The sequence below is a fragment of the Perca fluviatilis genome, chromosome 16 (genome assembly GCF_010015445.1).
Source record: "Perca fluviatilis chromosome 16, GENO_Pfluv_1.0, whole genome shotgun sequence".
Lineage (NCBI taxonomy): Eukaryota > Metazoa > Chordata > Actinopteri > Perciformes > Percidae > Perca > Perca fluviatilis.
In genome coordinates this window covers 31,092,003-31,111,395 of record NC_053127.1, presented here as the reverse complement: position 1 = coordinate 31,111,395, position 19,393 = coordinate 31,092,003, and the positions used below count along the sequence as shown (strand labels likewise).

The 19,393-nt window shown below is 40.4% G+C and overlaps 1 protein-coding gene across 9 annotated transcripts in view; it reads right to left on the bottom strand.

Annotated features, from left to right (window-relative positions):
- The window catches only part of usp25 (ubiquitin specific peptidase 25), a 39,749-nt gene extending 21,372 nt beyond the window's left edge, over positions 1-18,377 (bottom strand). For 5 of the 9 annotated variants that reach the window (XM_039777264.1, XM_039777268.1, XM_039777269.1 and 2 more), the window contains exons 1-10: positions 18,145-18,376; positions 12,077-12,154; positions 11,166-11,310; positions 10,172-10,295; positions 8,756-8,918; positions 7,382-7,468; positions 5,623-5,763; positions 3,541-3,617; positions 3,278-3,351; positions 1,218-1,369 (exon numbers count right to left, since the gene is read on the bottom strand). In XM_039777264.1, the coding sequence (XP_039633198.1) occupies positions 1,218-1,369; positions 3,278-3,351; positions 3,541-3,617; positions 5,623-5,763; positions 7,382-7,468; positions 8,756-8,918; positions 10,172-10,295; positions 11,166-11,310; positions 12,077-12,154; positions 18,145-18,186 (1,083 nt within the window). In that variant the 5' untranslated portion in view covers positions 18,187-18,376. Of the gene's footprint in view, positions 1-1,217; positions 1,370-3,277; positions 3,352-3,540; positions 3,618-5,622; positions 5,764-7,381; positions 7,469-8,755; positions 8,919-10,171; positions 10,296-11,165; positions 11,311-12,076; positions 12,155-18,144 lie in introns of all 9 variants that reach the window. The other 4 variants (XM_039777265.1, XM_039777267.1, XM_039777273.1 and 1 more) reach the window with 3 other exon arrangements.
- Between the last annotated feature and the right edge of the window lie 1,016 nt (positions 18,378-19,393).

Genomic DNA, 19,393 nt, shown 5'->3' with positions numbered 1-19,393 from the left:
GAAATGCAAATCGAGAAGAGGAAATAAAACACTGAGAAACATCGAGAGACACTAGAATAGTTAGCTTGGAAAAGATCAAAGTGGAGTAATGAAGCTGAAGAGGTGTACACTACTCAGTTGTTTTCTTGTCTAACAGCAGTGGTTTAGAACTAGTTTTAGCTAGTGTGCCTGGCTAAAGTTGGAGCCAATGGCGGAGAGTTGCTAATTCGGAGGACGCTGATTTTGGACCGGAGAGGACGACAGCGTGTTTCCCTGCTGAAGAGGACTTTGCCGTAGCTGGTGACTGTTTTTTGTTTTCGTGATTGAGCTGTGTTTCTTGAACTAACAGCTAACTGTAAGTTGGATTCAGTCAAATAATCTATATGGATTTAATAGAAAAATGTTTTTGATGCATCGTGATGCATTGAATCGAAGACATGATAATCGTAATCGAATCGGTAGATCAGTGAAGATTCACATCTCATATACATGTGTTATATATTATATGATATTTGATTTTCTCCATATTGCCCACGCCAACTTTAGAGTAGTTTTTCTTTTAACGTTCACTTGTCACAGAACCCTATAACAATTTTTCTTTTTTGCAATATACCTGTCTAATTTGATTTTCTTTTAACATTACATGTCATTTAGCTGACGCTTTTATCCAAAGCGACTTACAATTGCTATATATCCCTGGTTGATGTATCGCAGTGGGAATCAAACCCAGATCTCCCACACCAAAGGCATGTGTTATATCCACTGCGCCATCATGCGATTTAGATTTGACCTGCATTTTCCTGGGGGAAACCCTGTATTCCTATATGATGTGAATGGAGTGTCACTCCTGCTCTGTCTCTAATGCTCCCTCCCTTCCTGCCTCCCTCGGGATGGCTGGGGTTTTTCCAGAGAGCTGGGAGCCATACTCATCTGTGTACTGACCTGGTAATTAGCTGCTCCCAGCTGCTGTGGGACAGCCAAGGCCAGGCTACAGCTAACCAGAGGTCACACCCACAATAGCACAGGTGTGACATAAGGGCAAGGAGGTCAACCCTTTGGAGAGGATCCACCACGTAATCCCAAATGTTTAACGCTTGGGACATATGAAGCAGTATGAAACTTAAGGCCATTAGTTACTGTTAAGTGCACCTACTACTTTTCATTCAGGATGAAAACAAACATCAACATAGATTTTCATTAATACTTCCCCAGCCAGTTTTAACTGTTGTCATACTGACCTCTTGACCAGACCTGGCAGAGTTCTCTGCTGAGTGCAGGGACTCGATCTCTCCCTCAATCATCGCTGCCTCGAGACATTCGTGGAGATCCTTGAAGCCATTCACCTGCAGCGGGTACTGCCCAAACATCTCTGTGTTTTCAAATTTTTTACCTGTGGAATAACAAACGCACAATAGACAGATGAGCACTGATAGTCATTACTGCTGACCTACCTGAAAAAGGGTTAGGGTTAACTTTAAAAGTAGATGTGTGCCCTCTTTTTTTTTTCTTCCAACCAACTACTTACAGCTGTGTCATCACCTTTCATTCATGTGTTGCAGCTGTATATTTTCAAACTGGTAAAGGAAACCCTGTCTTTGCATTTTATTTTAATCACAATCTGTTTTAATAAAAGAGCTTGTGAAAAGTGGCTTTGACTTAAAACTGAACATTTAGCCCACTTTGTAAAAAAATACAGAGCTATATATTGTGTATGAAAAATTTGGGTGCACCTAAATTTTGTGCTGGTGCACCTAAATAAAAATGTTAACAAGGCAAAAAGTTAGTCTGGAGCCCTGCATACATTGGGTCCAATGTGTGCCAGAAGAGTTGGAAAGGCAAAGAAAAGAAAAAGCAATAACACAAGCCATTTCACACTCGTTGGCATCCGAGCTGATTTGCACTTGTTCAGCAGTCACTCACTCATCATTAAACAGCTGCACAGACCTCCCCGCATCAACGCCTGACTGTTGCTGGCGGACATGTAGATGAGGCATTAAGGTCATCTTGTGAGCAGCAGAGTCCACTGGCCCAGCTTTTGGTGGCTCTGGGCCAGTGTTGTCATGCATAATAAGCACAATGTCAATCAGCCATCAAGGTCTTCCGCGATCAATGCAGCCGCTCTCCTCTTTTACATGGACCACATCTCATTAAGACAAGGTCATCTTTCGTTACTAGAGGCAAGGGCTGGCGTGCTTTCTGGCTGCTGCAATCAGACCATGCTGACGCTTTAACTCTCTGGGGTTCTCTAGCTACCCCTCACTTTCTCTCTTTATTGGTTTGAATTTAAAGCTATAGTGCGTAGTTTCTGTCGCCCCCAAGAGGAATTCTAAGTAATGACAACAACACTGTCGTCGATGGACTCTTCAGAAGAGGTAATTATCTTGTAATTTTTATGTCCTCTTTGTCTCCAAAGCTGAACGCCGCTGTGGTCCTTTCTCAGCGGTGACGTAAAACTCATTACTCGAGCTGCCAGACTACACAATTTTGTAAACAGCCATACTGAGAAATACAGAGAGTATGTGTTGTGGAGCTGATAGGCTGAATTAGCTTTGTGTCAACTCATTTGGCAATGGCTTGAATGTAACGGACGCTCATTAATATCAAAAAGTGGTGCACTGTAGCTTTAAAGTGCCCATATTATGAAAAAAAAAAAAAAACTTTGTCTGGGATTTGGGGTGTTATTTTGTGTCTCTGCTTCCACATGCATACAAACTTGAAAAAAAAAACATCCATGCTGTTTTGAGTGATACAGTTTCAGAATGTGTCCTGCCTTCAGTCTCCAGGTGAGCTGGTCAAAATCTGCACGGCTTTCTACGTCACTAGCCGAAACGAGCTGGCTAACCGCAACCGTTAGCATGCTAGCGCTAGCATGCTACCTCGTTCTCAATGGCAAAGCACTGCGACAACACACACGCACGTTCACCATAATCTACAAAAGTACATGTGCGTCCTCGTTTAGAAGAAGTCTCCCAGCTAATCCTGCCTTGTAACTGACTGAAGTTGGAGAAACAGCCTTTCTTTTACTGTCTATGGAGCTAGCTGACATGATCTACGATCTGAGCTACTGCGCATGTGCGAGTGCAATCAAAGATAGTACAGAAGAAAAGATGTCTCACTCTGTAGCTAAAACAGAGACCTGAACACAGGGTGAAAAGAGGAGCTGCAGCAATGTGCAGTACAACAAAAATATGGTGTTTTTTGAAAATTAAACCATGTAAACCTATTCTGGTTCAACCTTAAAATACAATTATGAACCTGAAAATGAGCATAATATGGGCGCTTTAACACCTCATCTCACCTTCCAGGACACCCACTGCAAGGAAGCGGCCATAGAAAAGCTCCACCATGGGATTCTTTGGCTTCTCACCCTCCCTGAAAGCAAAACAAACGCGTTTTTTAAAAGGAATTCGATGTTCGTGTTGCGAGGTCAAGTTTTGTATGTGGTTAAAAAGTAAAAATTGTTCATCACAAAATGTGGTGCCCAATAACACCAACAAGCATTTGTCTACTGCATGTCCATTATTTTAACATTGACCTCTGGCTACAGAGAGCAGGGGTTACCTGTCTTCTTCAGCCTTCATCTGGAAGGCGTCCTCCAGCCAGTCCAGCAGCTTGTGGGTGAACTCGCTCACATCTTGCTGTTGAGAGAAATACACACAGATACAAAGGGACCAATTACACAGACTGCCTTTGGGACACTGATGTCACGGAGTCAAACTATAGGACTTAACTGCGCCTGCAAGCAAGACAGTACAATCAGTCAAAGCAACGTTAGGTCTGTCATCTGCCGATTAACGCTGAGCTTTGGGTGGGAGATGACTCGTCTTAGCCGAGGAGTTTTGCAGATTGCTGAACTTCAAAAAGGAGCGTGCATGCCAAGAGGCCATCTCTCAAAGACATCAATGCTAGCCGTTAATTCAGGTCAACGCCCATCTGACTAATACACCGAGCAGTGACATGACTGACGAGGGGAGAAGGCAGAAGGCTGACCTCTGTTAACCTCTGCAGAGACACTGGCTTAGAGTGAATGCTTATGTAAGGAGAAGAACAGAACGGTTTTGTATAATTGACATGTGTATGTCACATTATAGGATATATGCACAAACAGCTAATTCCTGGTCAATATTATTTTTTGCAAAGTTCAGAGGGGTGGGTTTGAGGATTAATAGTTATAGATCAGAGAGGTTAAGAGTCTCGGATTCAGTATGGCTGAGTCAGTAGAAATTGAGCAGTCAAGTCTGAGTGTGAAAGGACTCGGCACAAGAGGGGGGTAAAAGGTATTAATATATGTGCAAACAGCAGAGAAGTGCTTATTTTCTATAGGACAAAAGAGGAATGAATAATAACACACGCAGATGTTTCTACAGGAATTATTCACATTTTGGAAGTGTGACTGTGTCTGCCAAACTGACTGAAACACTCATGTAGTAGTGGAAAATATGTAAAAAAGGAACCGCGTTTGTACACTTTACCCTATTTGTAATCATTATATAACCCGTGAGTCTCAGGAAGTATAATTAACTTATTTGCAAAACAAAACCGATACAGACATGGTAATAAGAAATCACTAAAACTATTAAACTGGTAAATAAAACTCAATAACATATAGTCATATGTGTATATGTGTATATATGTAATATGGAACAACAAATAAAAACAGCACTTCATTTAAAAAGTCATTTAATAATAAAAAAGGCTTTCAAAACGGTCTGTCTGCAAAATTGCAGCATGTTTTAAAAAGTGCATTCAAAGCATGTTGTGTGGTTTAGCAAGCAGCTAACATTAGCACTTAACTGGCTGGACCTTTCATTTGGCTAAAAGTGGTAGCATAAGGAGAGATTTACTTATTACTAAATTTATCAAAGCCTATTTATTTAGCACCTTTATACAATGGTTAGTGAAATGCAGTGCTTTACAGATGACTGAAAAGCTGATAATAAGAGCGACATGGCCAATGGGTTTCCTTAGTATATGTAATGGAACTGGTGTTTAACTGTATCAACAACAGCACTCAGGTCAAATAGTACAATAAATAAAAATGGGGCTTCTGTCTCAAACATTTCTAATTTAATATAGAAAAAGGGAAGCCACTAGGGCTTACTTCAGGCCCACAAGGACAGTTAAAATGCCATTATTAGTTTAATACATTTCTGATTTACTGTTCGAGTTCAGGAAACTAACGGCATGAAAACCAATTTCTCTAAAGATGTACTTAAAATTGGAAGATTAGAGATTGGTCTGTACTCTGTAAGTGTTGATGGACCTAGACTACTTTTTTTTTTTTAAAGGAGTTTTTTCTAGCACAGTCTTAAAAACTATAGGGACAACACTGATTAATAATTGTTAGGACCTCTTTAGAGACCAAAATAAAATAAAATAAAAAAGGAGGTTGGTATCGGGCAGGTGGAAGACTTTCATGTGTTTAGAACTTTCCTGAGGAACTCAGCATCTACCAGGTCAAAACAGCCATGTGAAGCTGTGTGTAAAATGTGTGCCGTCTCTTTGATTTCATCAGGAGGAGATACTTATGTAACAAGAACATAACCTCTCACCTGCTTGCAATAATGAAGTTCTCTTCATTGAACACTGCCTGTACTAAGTGAATGTTATTATGCAGAGGCGGTATGGCAGAAAGAGACTTACCTGCTGCGACTCACTGGACTTGAAGGCATCTTTAAGGATTTCCACAGCTCGTGACGGATCAACATATTTCCTCTTGGAGCCCACCATGAGGGAGAAGAGGTTCCGCAGCTCCTGCATGAAAGGCAGGTTCCTGTGTTCCTGCTGAGAGAAAAACACGAACAAGTATATTAACAAAAATAATAGTATCACCAGCCTTATACATACAAAGAATGAATGCCATAACACATTCTTTTATCATCTAGTTTGACAGATAGTCATTAACTGAAACAGAACATAAATAAACAAGGAATAAATGAAGCCACAATTTAGTAAACTTAAAGACATTTAAAATTCTAAATAGTACAGTACCAGTATAAAACAGTAGTGCAATGGCAACTAAAAATGGCAACACTAGTGCCACCCCTCAAAACTGAAGCCTTGCATACTGTACACATGTTTAATTGGTGGTATGTTCCTGTGTAAAATATTGCCAAATTGCTGAATTTTTGCTACCATAAACTCTAAGTAACGTTACACAAAAGACGGTTTAGAAAGAGTATCTGTGGTTACACTCTCCGCTAGCAGATCAAAACACAAATCAATTCTTCTTCAAGCGCTCTAAAAAAAACGTAGTTGCAAGTGGCCGGCACTAGCTAACCATGTCTGACCGTCTCTGCTGTGTCCCAGTTCAGGGGCTGCAGCCTTTGCGGTCTTCTGTGGTGGCGGCACAGCGCAACTTGCTGTGTGAGCTACTATTTTGGGGTGGTAAAGAACTGATTCCCGGTTTGGTTTGCTACTGGAGAGTGTACAAGAGCTAATGTTAGCAAACGGCTGTTTTATCCAGGTGAAACTACTTTAAAATTAGATTTTTTGTCGGGTCTTCATTACGTAGGATTAGATCGGTGCATAGACTTGCGTACTAGCCTGTACCGATACCAGCATTTTAGGCAGTATTGGTACAACTCTTTATTAAATACCCTCAATAAGTCATTTGAAGAGCATGGTAAAGGTCATGGACTGAATCACGTCACTTTTAACAACAAAGTGTTTCCATAGGTCTCATCTTTACATTGTGCAATATCACCATAGTGGCATTATGACAGAAAGATACAGGGGTAACGTGACTTAGCGGTGCATTATAACACACTTATTTTCTGTGCTAGAAAGTCAGGGATGCCGATGTAAGGATTAGATTCTAAGCTCTAGCAGTTGCATACTGCTGAAGTGAAAGGTCAGGGATTAGAACCAATGGAACTGACAGGAAGAGATGACTGCCCCAAACTACACTTCCACAGCAGAGGCTTAAACCAGATTAGTGACAGGCTGCTAACCCTGTGGTGAGCCCTCAGCATGGTTTTGACCGTCCATATTTCCCCTACTGATAACTATTCTGCCAATGTGGTGGTGAGGACCAATCGAAACACACAGTCTCTGCATGTTCATGTCTGTTCTGAAAGAGAAATACTTGGGTTTCATTAAACATTTCACAGAGGGTAGGGATTCTTGTAGCTTGCTAGCGGTGAGTTTACATGAACTATCAGGGGCAAAACACTAAGCTGCTGTGAACTTAGGGCACGCTTACACAGCTGCTGAACGGTGGCTCACAGCTCCAAACCCTCCGAGCTAAAGCACTACTAGCTGTGAGAGGCTAAAGATGGATATACACACAACTGATGTGAGGTCGCACACACACTGAACTAAAAATCATCACACTCTCACTTTGTTTTTGCGGCTTCATTTACCTCTGTTGAGGTCCTGGGAAGAAATATAGGGGTCTAACCTTTTGGTTGCGAGGCAGGTCGTGGACGCGGGCTGGCGGTGAGTAGTTGAGCACCAGCCTCTGGAACTCCAACAGGTTGAACAGAGACTTGAGGTTGAAGAGGGATAAAGACTAGGTTAGTAACATCCAACGATAAAGACATACATTGTTTCATGTCAGAGGACAATCACGGTTAACTGCAGTGAACAATCTAGTGTTTTCTTAATGTAGAGAGGCCTCATCAACGTGCATACAGTATAATGCCTTAAACCTCTTACGTGTGGCATTCCACTCTGTAAAGCTAGGATGCTGCAGCAACCGCTATAAGGTTTCAACTTTGTATAATTATTCACACTACTTTACGCGCAAGCTATATGTGCAAGATACTGCTTCTCCCTTTGTCTCCACATTTCCAAATTAAAACAAATGTCTTAATCAAAAGCTTATGCTCTCTGCAATAACATTAGGACCACTCTTCCACCCAATGCAAGTCAATCTGCCACACGCTTCTGCCAGCTGTAGTGCATGAAACAGAAATAAAAGATAGATTATACACAAATAGGAAATAAACCTGACCCCTTTACGTTTTACTTGGAATGATATGTTGACAGCGTTTGTTGCATCATGTGATACAAGTCCTGAAAAACAACCTGAGGTGATGGAGGAAAGTAAGGAAACGCACTATGGAATGTTTAACATAACAAAGCACAATGACATTTAATATGCCAGAATATTAAACTCAGTTTGGCGCGATTAGGTTACATGTAACGAAAACTGCACAAATTGGGGGATCGCATGTTCAACCTTTCACAGCCATTACAAGAGCCACTTGCGCTCACTGCTTTAACTTCAGGTCATGGTGTTTAATTTCTGTTTTGAATGTGAAAGTGAACATAACAGTTGTCGAGATTTCGATATCTTGTTATGAAAAGAAAGAGTTGTTTACTTCTGTGCTTGCACTAAGTGCAGCGGGGTCAGGTACAAGCAGTGCCTTCTTCTCATTACACACAGGGGCCAGGCACCATGTGATGGTGTATCCAGTGTTCATCTGGCATATTTCAGATCAGGTCACAGTCTACCACTGACATCACCAGCATAGAAGAAAGTAAGTCTTTGTGACAGCTGGGCTAAAATGTTCCAGCATTTTCTCCAGCATATAAACATTTAGATTACTCTCTTATCCATTACTACTTAGGAAAACTGCAGCAGATTCAAGCATTGATTCCTGCATCTTTACAATTACATGCAACCAAATAGGAACACACCAAGAAATTCAAAGTGCCTATTAGTTTACTATTGACAAAGACACTAGGTTTAAGCAAAGTAGTAGAAGAAATGGCAAAAACAATCTCAAACAATGCCTTCCACCTGGTCTTGGACCATCAGTGTGCCTACCTGTATGACAGCACTGAACCAGCAGGTATTGCCAACATTTTTCAGCCCCACAGGGCAGGTGTCTATCCTCTTCCTGTCATACGGGTTGGGTGAATCACTCCATACTTCTGTGTGGGTCCGCTTCAGACTTGCCTTGTTCTCTGCTATGCTGGCCTCCAAAACTCTATAAGAGAAAGGGGAAAGAAAGAAAGTAAGTAAGAAAGAGAGGAAGCTTTTTTCTACCAAATTTCCACCAATACATTTGAAAGGTCCAGCTCAACCCACTAGTGGTAGCGGAATTACCTGCTTTATGTACAATTCAATTTCTTATGATTTTTCTAAAAGGTGGTTTCACAGTAGGGGGTGCCGTCACTTACTGGCTCCCCTGTTGCAGTTTATCCCGCACTGTCCCCTAAATTGCTATTTTCAAACTTCTTCCCTCTCATTCTTCATCTTGTCATGATGCTCCCTAGTCCGAATGGGGTTAAATTGATCTGCCTGATTGTGGCTCCTTAGCATTGTTCTACAAACAAATTACACGAATGACAAGGTAGGTGACCATCAGCACTTCCTTGGACGGTGAATCAAAGGAAAAATATGAGGTTTAAGTGGTGACTTTAAATATTAATTCCATTCCATTTTTCCACATTAAACCGCAAACATAGTCTGTAAATGTTAAAAATATCCAAGAACCAATTTTCAAAACTGCATTTCTTTTAACACAGTTTACTTATCTCTAAGACAGAGATAATTTGTTGTTACTATGTAACTATCATGTGATGTATTAGATTAGTAACAGATTAGACTCTGTTGGAGTTGTTGGGACTGTAGAACACTCTGTCCACATGGTGTTACAGAGTGATGCTTCTCTTACCTCATAAACAATCTTGAGTACAGATCTGGCATAGAACAGATACGGGTCCCAGAGAGCACATAAACCCGACAACAGCCAAATGCTGGCCTGCCATCAAGTTACTCGCAGAATTAATGTTAATTAGTGACAGCTGATATGATCTGCCACCAGCGACGTTTGTCATTTTAACAGGTGACGGAGCACAGTCAATCACTGGTGCAAACCAATCATTTTTCACATTTATAGACTCAAATTTGTACTCGCATGTGGAGCGACTAGTTAGCAGAGTTGAGCCCGGCTGTCACTAAGGAGAGCAGCGCTGCAACACTAGCAGGTCGAGGTGGACAAAACACAGCAGAGTTCAGGAAGGAAAGCATCTGATTTTGATCAGCTGTATCTCTACCCAATATGATCCATTAAAATATGCTTGGATCGGCCCCAATACCGATGCTTAGAATCGGCTCGGGACATCCCTGATTACAATAGGGGTCTTGTGTTTTTATTTTTCCTGCCGGTATGGTCAGATGTTGATTCCAAAATTTCTAGGCACATTTCTTATTAGTGAGTAATGCTGCTGAGCCCACCGGCTAATGGCCTGCTCCTCATCAGTGATGCCTGTCTCCCTGAACGCCCGGTTGGACTCCTCCAGGCTGAGGGCGATAGCCCTCTGCAGGTCATCTTTATCATCCCCCGTCAGGTCAATCACATCTGCATTAAAGAAAACACGCACAAGCTGTAATTTGATTTGCATGAACGCCCATTTTACCTTGGTTTATACTCCGACAGCTGAGGGAAGTACTGAAAACCCTCTAGTTTTTCACATTTTCTTTCAAATCAAAATCGAGATTTGAAAGAATGCGATTAGCTAATCGTGAAGACCGCCATTAATCCAATGTGCAATATTTAGTTGAATGTTTGGTGTAACATTTGGTTCAACATGTTTTACTCCTCTTTTCATCATAATATTTACTGTTTTTTCATAAGATAAATGCTGGAATAATGTTACATATCACAGATTGTTTACAGAAACGTCCTATCTTCAGTGGACGTTTCATTTATTTTTATGACTTTATTAAACATGATGGTAGAAGGTGCCATATGGAGATGCTGCTGTTGAACTGAGGCAGAGCAGACATTTCACTTTACAGGAAAGTACTAATATGTTTTTATTGAAATAGTTCAGAACTTTAGCTGTTGTGATAAATGTTCTGTGTTTGGTGGTGTCTCATGTTATAATGCTCCATGACATGTTTTATCTGTTAAACAGTGAATACTGAAATTTAGCTAAACTGAAGAAGAAAAAAAAAGAAAATCGCAATTAGATTTCTTTTCCCCCCAAAATCGTTCAGCCCTATAGGGGAACTACTGTTTATTACATATGGTGATTTGTGTTATCACAGTATACAATAATCCATATCGACAAAGCTAAAACATGGTTTATTGTTAATTACAATTTAAAAGACAGAAATCTTATATAGAAGTTATGAAACTGTAAACCGAGCTTATATGTTTTTTTCTTCTAATCATCCCTGTGAGGTCTCAAACTTCCTTGCCAAAAAGTTTAAGTACGCTGCTCACTTGTGTCTGCCTGGCTTCCCACGCTGATGTATTTGTCGCTGGCCACCTGGGACGTCTGGTAGTAGGTCGTCTCATCTTGCTGAGGAACCTTGGCGTTCTTCTCCGTCAGAAACGCCACAGCCTCGGCCAAGTCTCCATTGCTCACCTGCAGCAACAATGTGTGTGTAGAGCCATATGTCAGTTCAGTATAAACACGGGGAAATTATTTGCAGGAACACTTGACTAGAACTTGAACCCTGTCTCAGCTCAAACTTTCATATATTTTCCAACCTTAAGTTTCTTGGTGAGACCTGAAAAATGTGGCTGCTGTTTAGGAGAACTCATACTAACAATAGTTGAGGAATACAACTGAACTAGAAGAAGTACAACTAAAAAAAGGAAGATGGCAAGATTGCCAAAGTGTGTGCTTATCTAATGTAAAACCGTGTAAGGCCGGTTACACACTGGATGTGTGGCGCGAGCGTGTCAGCTGCGTGGCATGTCCGTTTTTATTTCGGCTCCCATGTTAACAGGTTAGAGCTTACACACTCCCTGCGTGACACGCCACGCTCACGCCACGCAGCCAGCGTGTAACCGGCCTAAGTGTATGGTTTAGCAGGGACTTGTGTGGAACTACGTATACACTCTCTGCGACGCCCAGAGATTAACATGGACCAGCAGTTTCATATGAACGGGTCAAATGTGGGTTTGAGGTAGAAAAGCATCTCACCTGTCTTTGACATGAAATGGGTCTTAAAAGGAATATGTGGTGATGCTTCTGTGAGAGCGGAGTGGCTGTTTTTGCTGTGTGGTAGTGTTTGGATGAGTATGTGAAGACAGCTTGTAAACAGAGTTTCTGCAAACTGTTTCTGCAATAGCTAATATCCGAACGTGTGTGGGTGTGTGTGCGATGCATGCGTTTCACAGAGTACCTGCAGCGCCTGCTGAAGCAGCTGAACGTCTGTGGTGCCCGTGACCTCCCTCAGCTGGTTTAGTAGCGTCTGCTGGTGCTATCGAAGGGAAAAGAAGAGAAGAGAGGAGGATACAAGGCAGTTCAGAGCAGGGCATCATGGAGACATGACAATGCCAAGGAGCCACAGCTGTAAGAGTGAAGCCAACATTTCAACTCAATCAATAATGGAGCTACTCATAAGGCTATTACACACCTATAGTGACGGCCAGGTGAATGAAAAGAAAACAAAAAGGTGGAGTAAGAGCCATATCTCTATCTAAGGCTACAGGGGAAGGTTTATTATGATTATCTATCTTTTTTTAAATCAAGGAATGTATGTGTAATTATTTGGAATATTTAAAACTGGTGAGAGTTTACATAGTGACATTCATCACAGGCTTTTTACTCATGCTATGCACAGTGCAGTTGACCATACTGTGAGTTTCAGCTGCCCTAAACAGTTATACATATGGAAGACAATATTGCGGGGGTGCACAAATAATGTCGGTTGATATTTATATATTCTTGATTGATTAACAGTGTTTAACTGAACATTAATTACAGTGAACATAAACATCCATAGTCATGGCATAAGCATATAGTTCTATAAAAGCAATATTTGACTTGTCACTAGCTCAACACCATCCAGAGATTAAAGCAGAGAGGAAAAAAAGAAGGCAACCTGCTGCTTAGCCCTCCAAAAAATAGACTCCAGGAAGTCAGACCAGTATCAAGCATCAGTATCAGCTCCATTAAAACGAGCCATTAGCCCTCCGAGGCCTAAGCAATTCTTTTTCCTAGCCCGGATAAACTAAAAAAGTATGCCGGCTCTACGCCGCAGTGATCTGGATAACAGTGCTGCACGATGTGAGGAAAATATGCGATGACAACGTTAAACATCGCGATAACGATATTACTTGCGATAAATAAACAGATATTAAAATGTACTAAGTTCTGCATTTCTGCTGCTTTCAGTATTCTGCTAAAATACAACACGTTGCTTGTTGGATTTGAAACAAATTAAAGTAATAATTATTCTAATTGAACAGATTGAGCGTTGAATTGAATATAAAAATGGCAACGCTAAATAAGAGTGACAGTTAAATTTTAAAGTGCAGTTTTCTGCTGATATTTTCTTTCAACTAACACAAAAGATATCGGAGTGTCTTTTGCGATATGTCGCAGCCTTTCGCGATGTGTTTATTGCGCAAGTTGATATTGTGATGAGGATGAAAAAAGTATATATTGTGCAGCCCTACTGGATGAAAAAAGTATATATTGTGCAGCCCTACTGGATAGATATATATTAATTGTATAGGACATAGTTTGATTTAATTGGACCTGTCAATTCTCTTCCCTATTAATGAGGTCACAGAAGTGTAATGACATACTCATGTCAAACCCAGCTGGACTGCATGGTTTTACAACACACATTTACCCTGCAATGCAAGGCTTGAATAAACTCACTATAAATAATGGGGGGATGCACTTAGTGTCAGCGTGCAAGGCATTAAAACAGAGGAACACTGACTGGAACGTCACAGCTGCAGCAGCCAACAGTGTCCGTTCAAAGGGGTCTTCTTTGGTTGAGGAACAGTTGCTATAGGTTGTTTTCCCACTAAACATTTTTTTCTTGCACTTTTAATGGACTTGCTACAGCTACTACACAAAAGGCAATGGAAACCAGCCATGCATGGGAAAGTGACATATTATAAAGCAGCACCACCAAACAAATAAGCCAAGCTTTCATCCATGTTTTGTGCTGTGCCCTTGAATGTCAAGAGTTTATATAATATCATGTTTTATAGTTTAGATGTAAAGACAGTAATCAACAACCCCACGTGCATAATAGCATCAAGCACTCTAGAGAAGCACACTAGAGAGTGAACTGTACTCTATTTCAGGTAGGCAAGAATCTAATTGGGGAGGACTTTGTTTTTAGGGAGAAAAACTGTTGATCACAAATGAGGATTGTGTAAGCCTTTCCCCTGGCACGGCAAGGTTAAATAAATGAAAGAAATACAGAGCCGTCAGTCATGCATGCACCCAAAACATTGTGCACTGCAAGTATTTTTAGATTGTTGTGTGCCTTGGAAATAAATGAGTCTCAAATTGTATGCGCAGTGCCACAATATCAAATATATACTGTAGATTACTTCATTATTATGGCTGGGTGATAATCGATTCACCGATTAAAATCGGTCTTTGTTTGAGTGATTTGATATGGATTAATATAATACTGAAACTGATCTTCTAATATATGCCTTTTCACCATGGTTACGAAGAGGCATATGTGGACCCAATTTTTGGGGTCAATTCTTAATGTAAACACTAACCTGGTGCATTCAAAAATATATATATGTAAGGGTTGCTTCTTGCTTGTACAATGTACAGCTTTAAGTTGTCGGAGAGTCTCTTTTTATATTTAAGCAAAATTGGTATTGCAACCGAAATTTCCCTAACCTAAATCGATATTGAGTCGGAAATTTAACCGAATCGGGACCTTGTGAATCGGATCAATTGGTGAAATCATTGGCGATACCCAGCCCTATCGATTAGAAATTTAATAGTCACACACAGTGAACACAAAGCAATGTGCAAACCACACACGCGCACACAGGTCCTACTATTCTCTTAAAGAGATACGCAGAAGTCTAAACTTCAGGCCACTTACGTACGCTACGCCGAAAACTCTGCGTGGAGCCTCCGCACGACCATAAATCACGCTTTAACTGGCTAGACAAAGTCTGAAGCCTTATTCAGAGAAAATGGGTACAGGGGCTGCACAATATATCGGTTTTTTTTGTTTTGTTTTTAAAAAGGTGCCCTGCCAACACGTATTTCATTACTTTGTGGTAATGTCTGAAGTTCAACCATGAACTCTAACATTTTTTGTGGAAAAATGCCTTGGTTACCTTGTTTCAAGCCATTCTAGTGTGGTATAGAAAGCCTGCAGGAAGACTCAGCTCGATTTCTGCCAGTTATCATTAATATTCAACAAGCTAAGCTGTTTGAACAGCTAGCCAGTCTGGTGAAGAGCCCATTCAAACCCAATGTCCCCAAAATCGAGGAACCAATCACAACCGCTGAGGCGGGCTTTACACCAATCACAACTGTTGAGGCGGGCTTTACGCGACGACGATAGTGCAGCGACGGCGAGCAGCTTTTTGTTTACATTCAACACGATGGCTACCGAGGCCGCACTTCACGTGCTCAGCCATGACCGGTGACCGGCAGGTCAGTCTGACATATGCCGATTTCATGCCGGTCAACGCTACAATTAACTGACAACAGAAGTTATACCAGTTACAGTTCTCAAGGAAGCACGCACACACGCACGCGACAGCACAGTCTCTTTTTTTCCCCTTTCTCTCAACTTTTCCTCCGTGTGTTGCTCGTATACGCTCGTGGTGTGAAGCGCGTGTCCGCGCTATTCTCCCACATGTAGGGAACCTCGTGAATGAACCTGCAACATGTCAGCTGTTTGGAAATTCTTCAGCGTGTGTGCAGAAGATAACAAGTTTGCAATATGCAACACCTGCAAGGAAAAGGTAGGGCGTGGAGGGACAACACCAAAAAGACATTTTTTTTTGTTGGATATTGGATGTGAAAAGCGTCACCCAGATCGTTGGTCTGATTGGTTGAAGGACTATCCAATGCACCCAGAGGCATTTGAGCGGCATCCGTTGGTGAAAATGGGAATCAACTGTCAATGAACCTTCCCAGACCCACTCTCAGTTACACCTGAGAAGGGTCTGGTGTCAGCCAGGCTAACAGAATGTTGGAAATTATTTTCTTTTGTTTGTTTTAAATTCAAGAATTTGTTGAATTTAAGAAGAATACTGAAAACAGCAGAAATTGAGAACTTAATACACTTTAATATTTGTTTATCGCAATTAATATCGTTATCGTGATATTCAACGTTCTCGCATATCACATATTTTTCTGATGTGCAGCCCTGATGGATACCACAACGGTGGTTATCAACTTGCTCTGTTAACCCTGGATTTCTTCTTCAACTCTGTGCACGTTCTCATAAAAGGGGGGCGTTTAGAGCATCATTTGACTCTTCTACCGCACTAGATGGACAGATCATGTGCCTTCCACCTATGAAGAATACAAAAAGACATTACAGCAAAAAGCATCGCTGTTGGTTGCTGCAAATAAGGCAAGAGAGGAATACAGGCAGAACATTACTATTGCGTAAATCCATGAGTGAATTATTATTAATTCGATCAATCAGTGCTATTATATTCGTCTATCTATCAAACATTCTAAAGATCTTACACTTTAAAATTTTTTTTTTCTATTTAAAACTCAAAAAAAAAAAAAACTAATTTTTTTTTTTTTTTTTAAAAAAATTTTTTTTTTTTTTTTTTTTTTTTAATACAAAAAAAAAAAAAAAAAAAAAAGTTTTTTTTTTTTTTTTTTCCCAGCAAATTGATACCAGTGTGTTGGCACAGCAGGGTAACTGAAGTGTGAGGAAAGTCACACCTGTGACCGATTTGAGCCAAGTCAACCCCAAGAGCAGTTACTCAGATATGTGCGTGCATGCATGCACGCACACGCACGCACACTCACACAGTACAGGCCACTACATGAAAACCTGCACCACACCCAGCTCTATGACTATAACTAAAAGGACTATAACTAAATTCCACCACACACTCACACATTGTCAAAACAAATCCGACCTGGACAGCTTTGTACGTAGACCATTATATGCAAAAAAGGATTTAGTATAAAAGCTTAGAAAAAGAAGATGCATACTTATTTATTGTACTATAATGGCTCAATCCAGTATAAGACAATGTTTAGCCTGCCTTTGCTGACATTGTTGTTAATCATGGTTTCATTTCAGCCCCTGAAAAGGTCAGACTGCATAATAAGGTGTGTGTTACAAGGCTACTTTTAAGTTTGAGTCATCAACGGAAAGGTTAAGTATTTATTTTTGCCTGGGCTTCAGACCCATCAGATATGATTACATCACTCTTATGCAAAACTATTATTTATTTACATTTGGACTAACATTAGCAGAGTAAAGGTCCAACCTAAGCTTTAGCAACATCAGTCAAGTGGTTGCAGAACTAACCAGAGCTCCTTGAATTTCCCCTTGGGGATCAATAAAGTATCTATCTTTCTATCTATTAGATAGAAATATGCAACGCTGGGCATGGTGGTCGCAGAGGTTAAATCCTTTTAAAACTCAAAGCCTAAGCAACGCAATCGACCCTAAATGCACTTTAGTAAACTGAGAGGGATGATCAAATGTAACATAATAATCTGCCTTCTCAGTTATGAACCATTATACACTTGGCTTGCTATCTGTCTACTCAATCCCTGCCAAGCATCAAGGCTGGGTTCTACCTTCGCCGCTGGTCATGCTTTGTAAACAAAGATACCAGATATGGGATGCGTAACCTAGGAAACATTTGAACACACTCAAACACAGAGTATCCACTTATCAATACTAAAACAGTATCGTTGCTTGATAGGTTTTAGCAAAACGTCCCGTGAAAATAAAAGATTTAACTCTCTAGCTAGCTAGCTAAATACTAGCTAACGTTACGAAGTTGACACTAACATAACGTTAAATCTTTCACTGTCACTGGGCCTTGTTCATTCCAACTGACGACATAATTATCCCAGCATGCTAAAGTTACAAAGAAAGGTATCCTCCACATTAATGCGTATGAACTTTTAAGCTATAGTTAACGTTAACGTAACCCAACTAACACGAACAACTCTAAGGTTTAACTTCACTGTAACGTTAGCTAACGTTGTCTAACCGCTAGCTAGCTAAATGTTGAATAACGCGTTACGATAGGATAACGTTAGGCCTAACTTTAATAAATGTACTCGCGATTTACACACTGTTCCTGAGCAACAGTCCGTAACCCGAATAAAAGGACTATTTAATGTTAACTTAACTAGCCAAGAAACTGGTTTGCCATCTCTGCGGGTACTTTGAGCGTTAAAAGTAAGTTGCTAGCTAGCTAGCATTAGGCTAAAGTTAGCTTGCCACAAAGTTAGCTTCTGTAAGCTTACCTTTTGAGAATGCTGCTGGAGGACATTCTGCTCCACGGTCATGGCGGGTTCAGAGATAAGTGTAATTAAATTCAAACCGGGAGTAGCGAAACGCACAGGCTATATTTCACTAAAGCGAATTAAAACACGATGTTATGATGTCCCCTCCTCAATCAGTGACATAACGGGCGCCATGGCAGAGTGACTAGCGCAGGTCGTCAGCAGGCATGAAAACATTGCTCTGCCTTGCCTGAGCTCTGAGATCGATTACTCACGTCTGTCTAAACTGCATTTACGTCATGGAGGATCAGATTTTTAGAAAATAAACGTTGGCCAGTTATTTGTGTTTAATTTGTTTTGTGTGGTGATCATGGCCATAAAATCATTGACACAAATACGCACTATTACCTTATTAACCGAAGAACTATCATAGACATGTTTACATTCACAAGAGTAAAACAGCCTACGAATAGGTAGGCTACTACAAAAGGGATTGCACTTGCAAATGTTGAACCCATTTAATATCTCAATATTTATTTTGTGTAGTATACATAACTACTACCATAGCAACTAAATAATCACATTGTTGTAAAAAAATATATATATTAAAAAAGTTAGGAAGATATTACAAAGCTCAATCTATCCATGACCATGCAGTTTTTCCAGTTATGGATGAATGCTGTTATGGTATGTGAGTGCAATGGAAACATTGATAAACAAACACATTCAATCAATTTTAAGTCACATATTATATAGCCGTAAGTGCACAGATAAAGTCCTAATATTCGAAAAGGACACTGAACAAGGCTATAGGCTATATATTAAGGCTATAAACACAGTTTAAATTCTACAGCCAAGAAAGCTGTGAAAGGTGTGTTGCTCAATATTTACCATAACCTTACACATCATTTGCTAAAGTATGTAGGCTCTGCATTTAACCCATTTGGCTCTTTGGGGAACATATGTCATTCATTAACTTCTTCCAGCTGGTTGGGTGTAGGCTCCGCCTATTATTCTTCTTTTGCACCAAATCCTCATGGTGTACTTGGTATTTTGTTTGTGGGATTACACTTTCCTGTGAATTGACATTCTGGAAGAAGAATTTCTGCAATAGATCCTTAAAAATGGGTATTACACATTGGTTTTAACCCAGTAGAAGCAAAGTGATCAATAAGTAAAACTATTGAATAAGCAAAGTCTAACTGCAGTGCGAAAGATGCAATACAATTATGAAGATAAATAGTAAATAAAGAATGAAAACAAATACTCA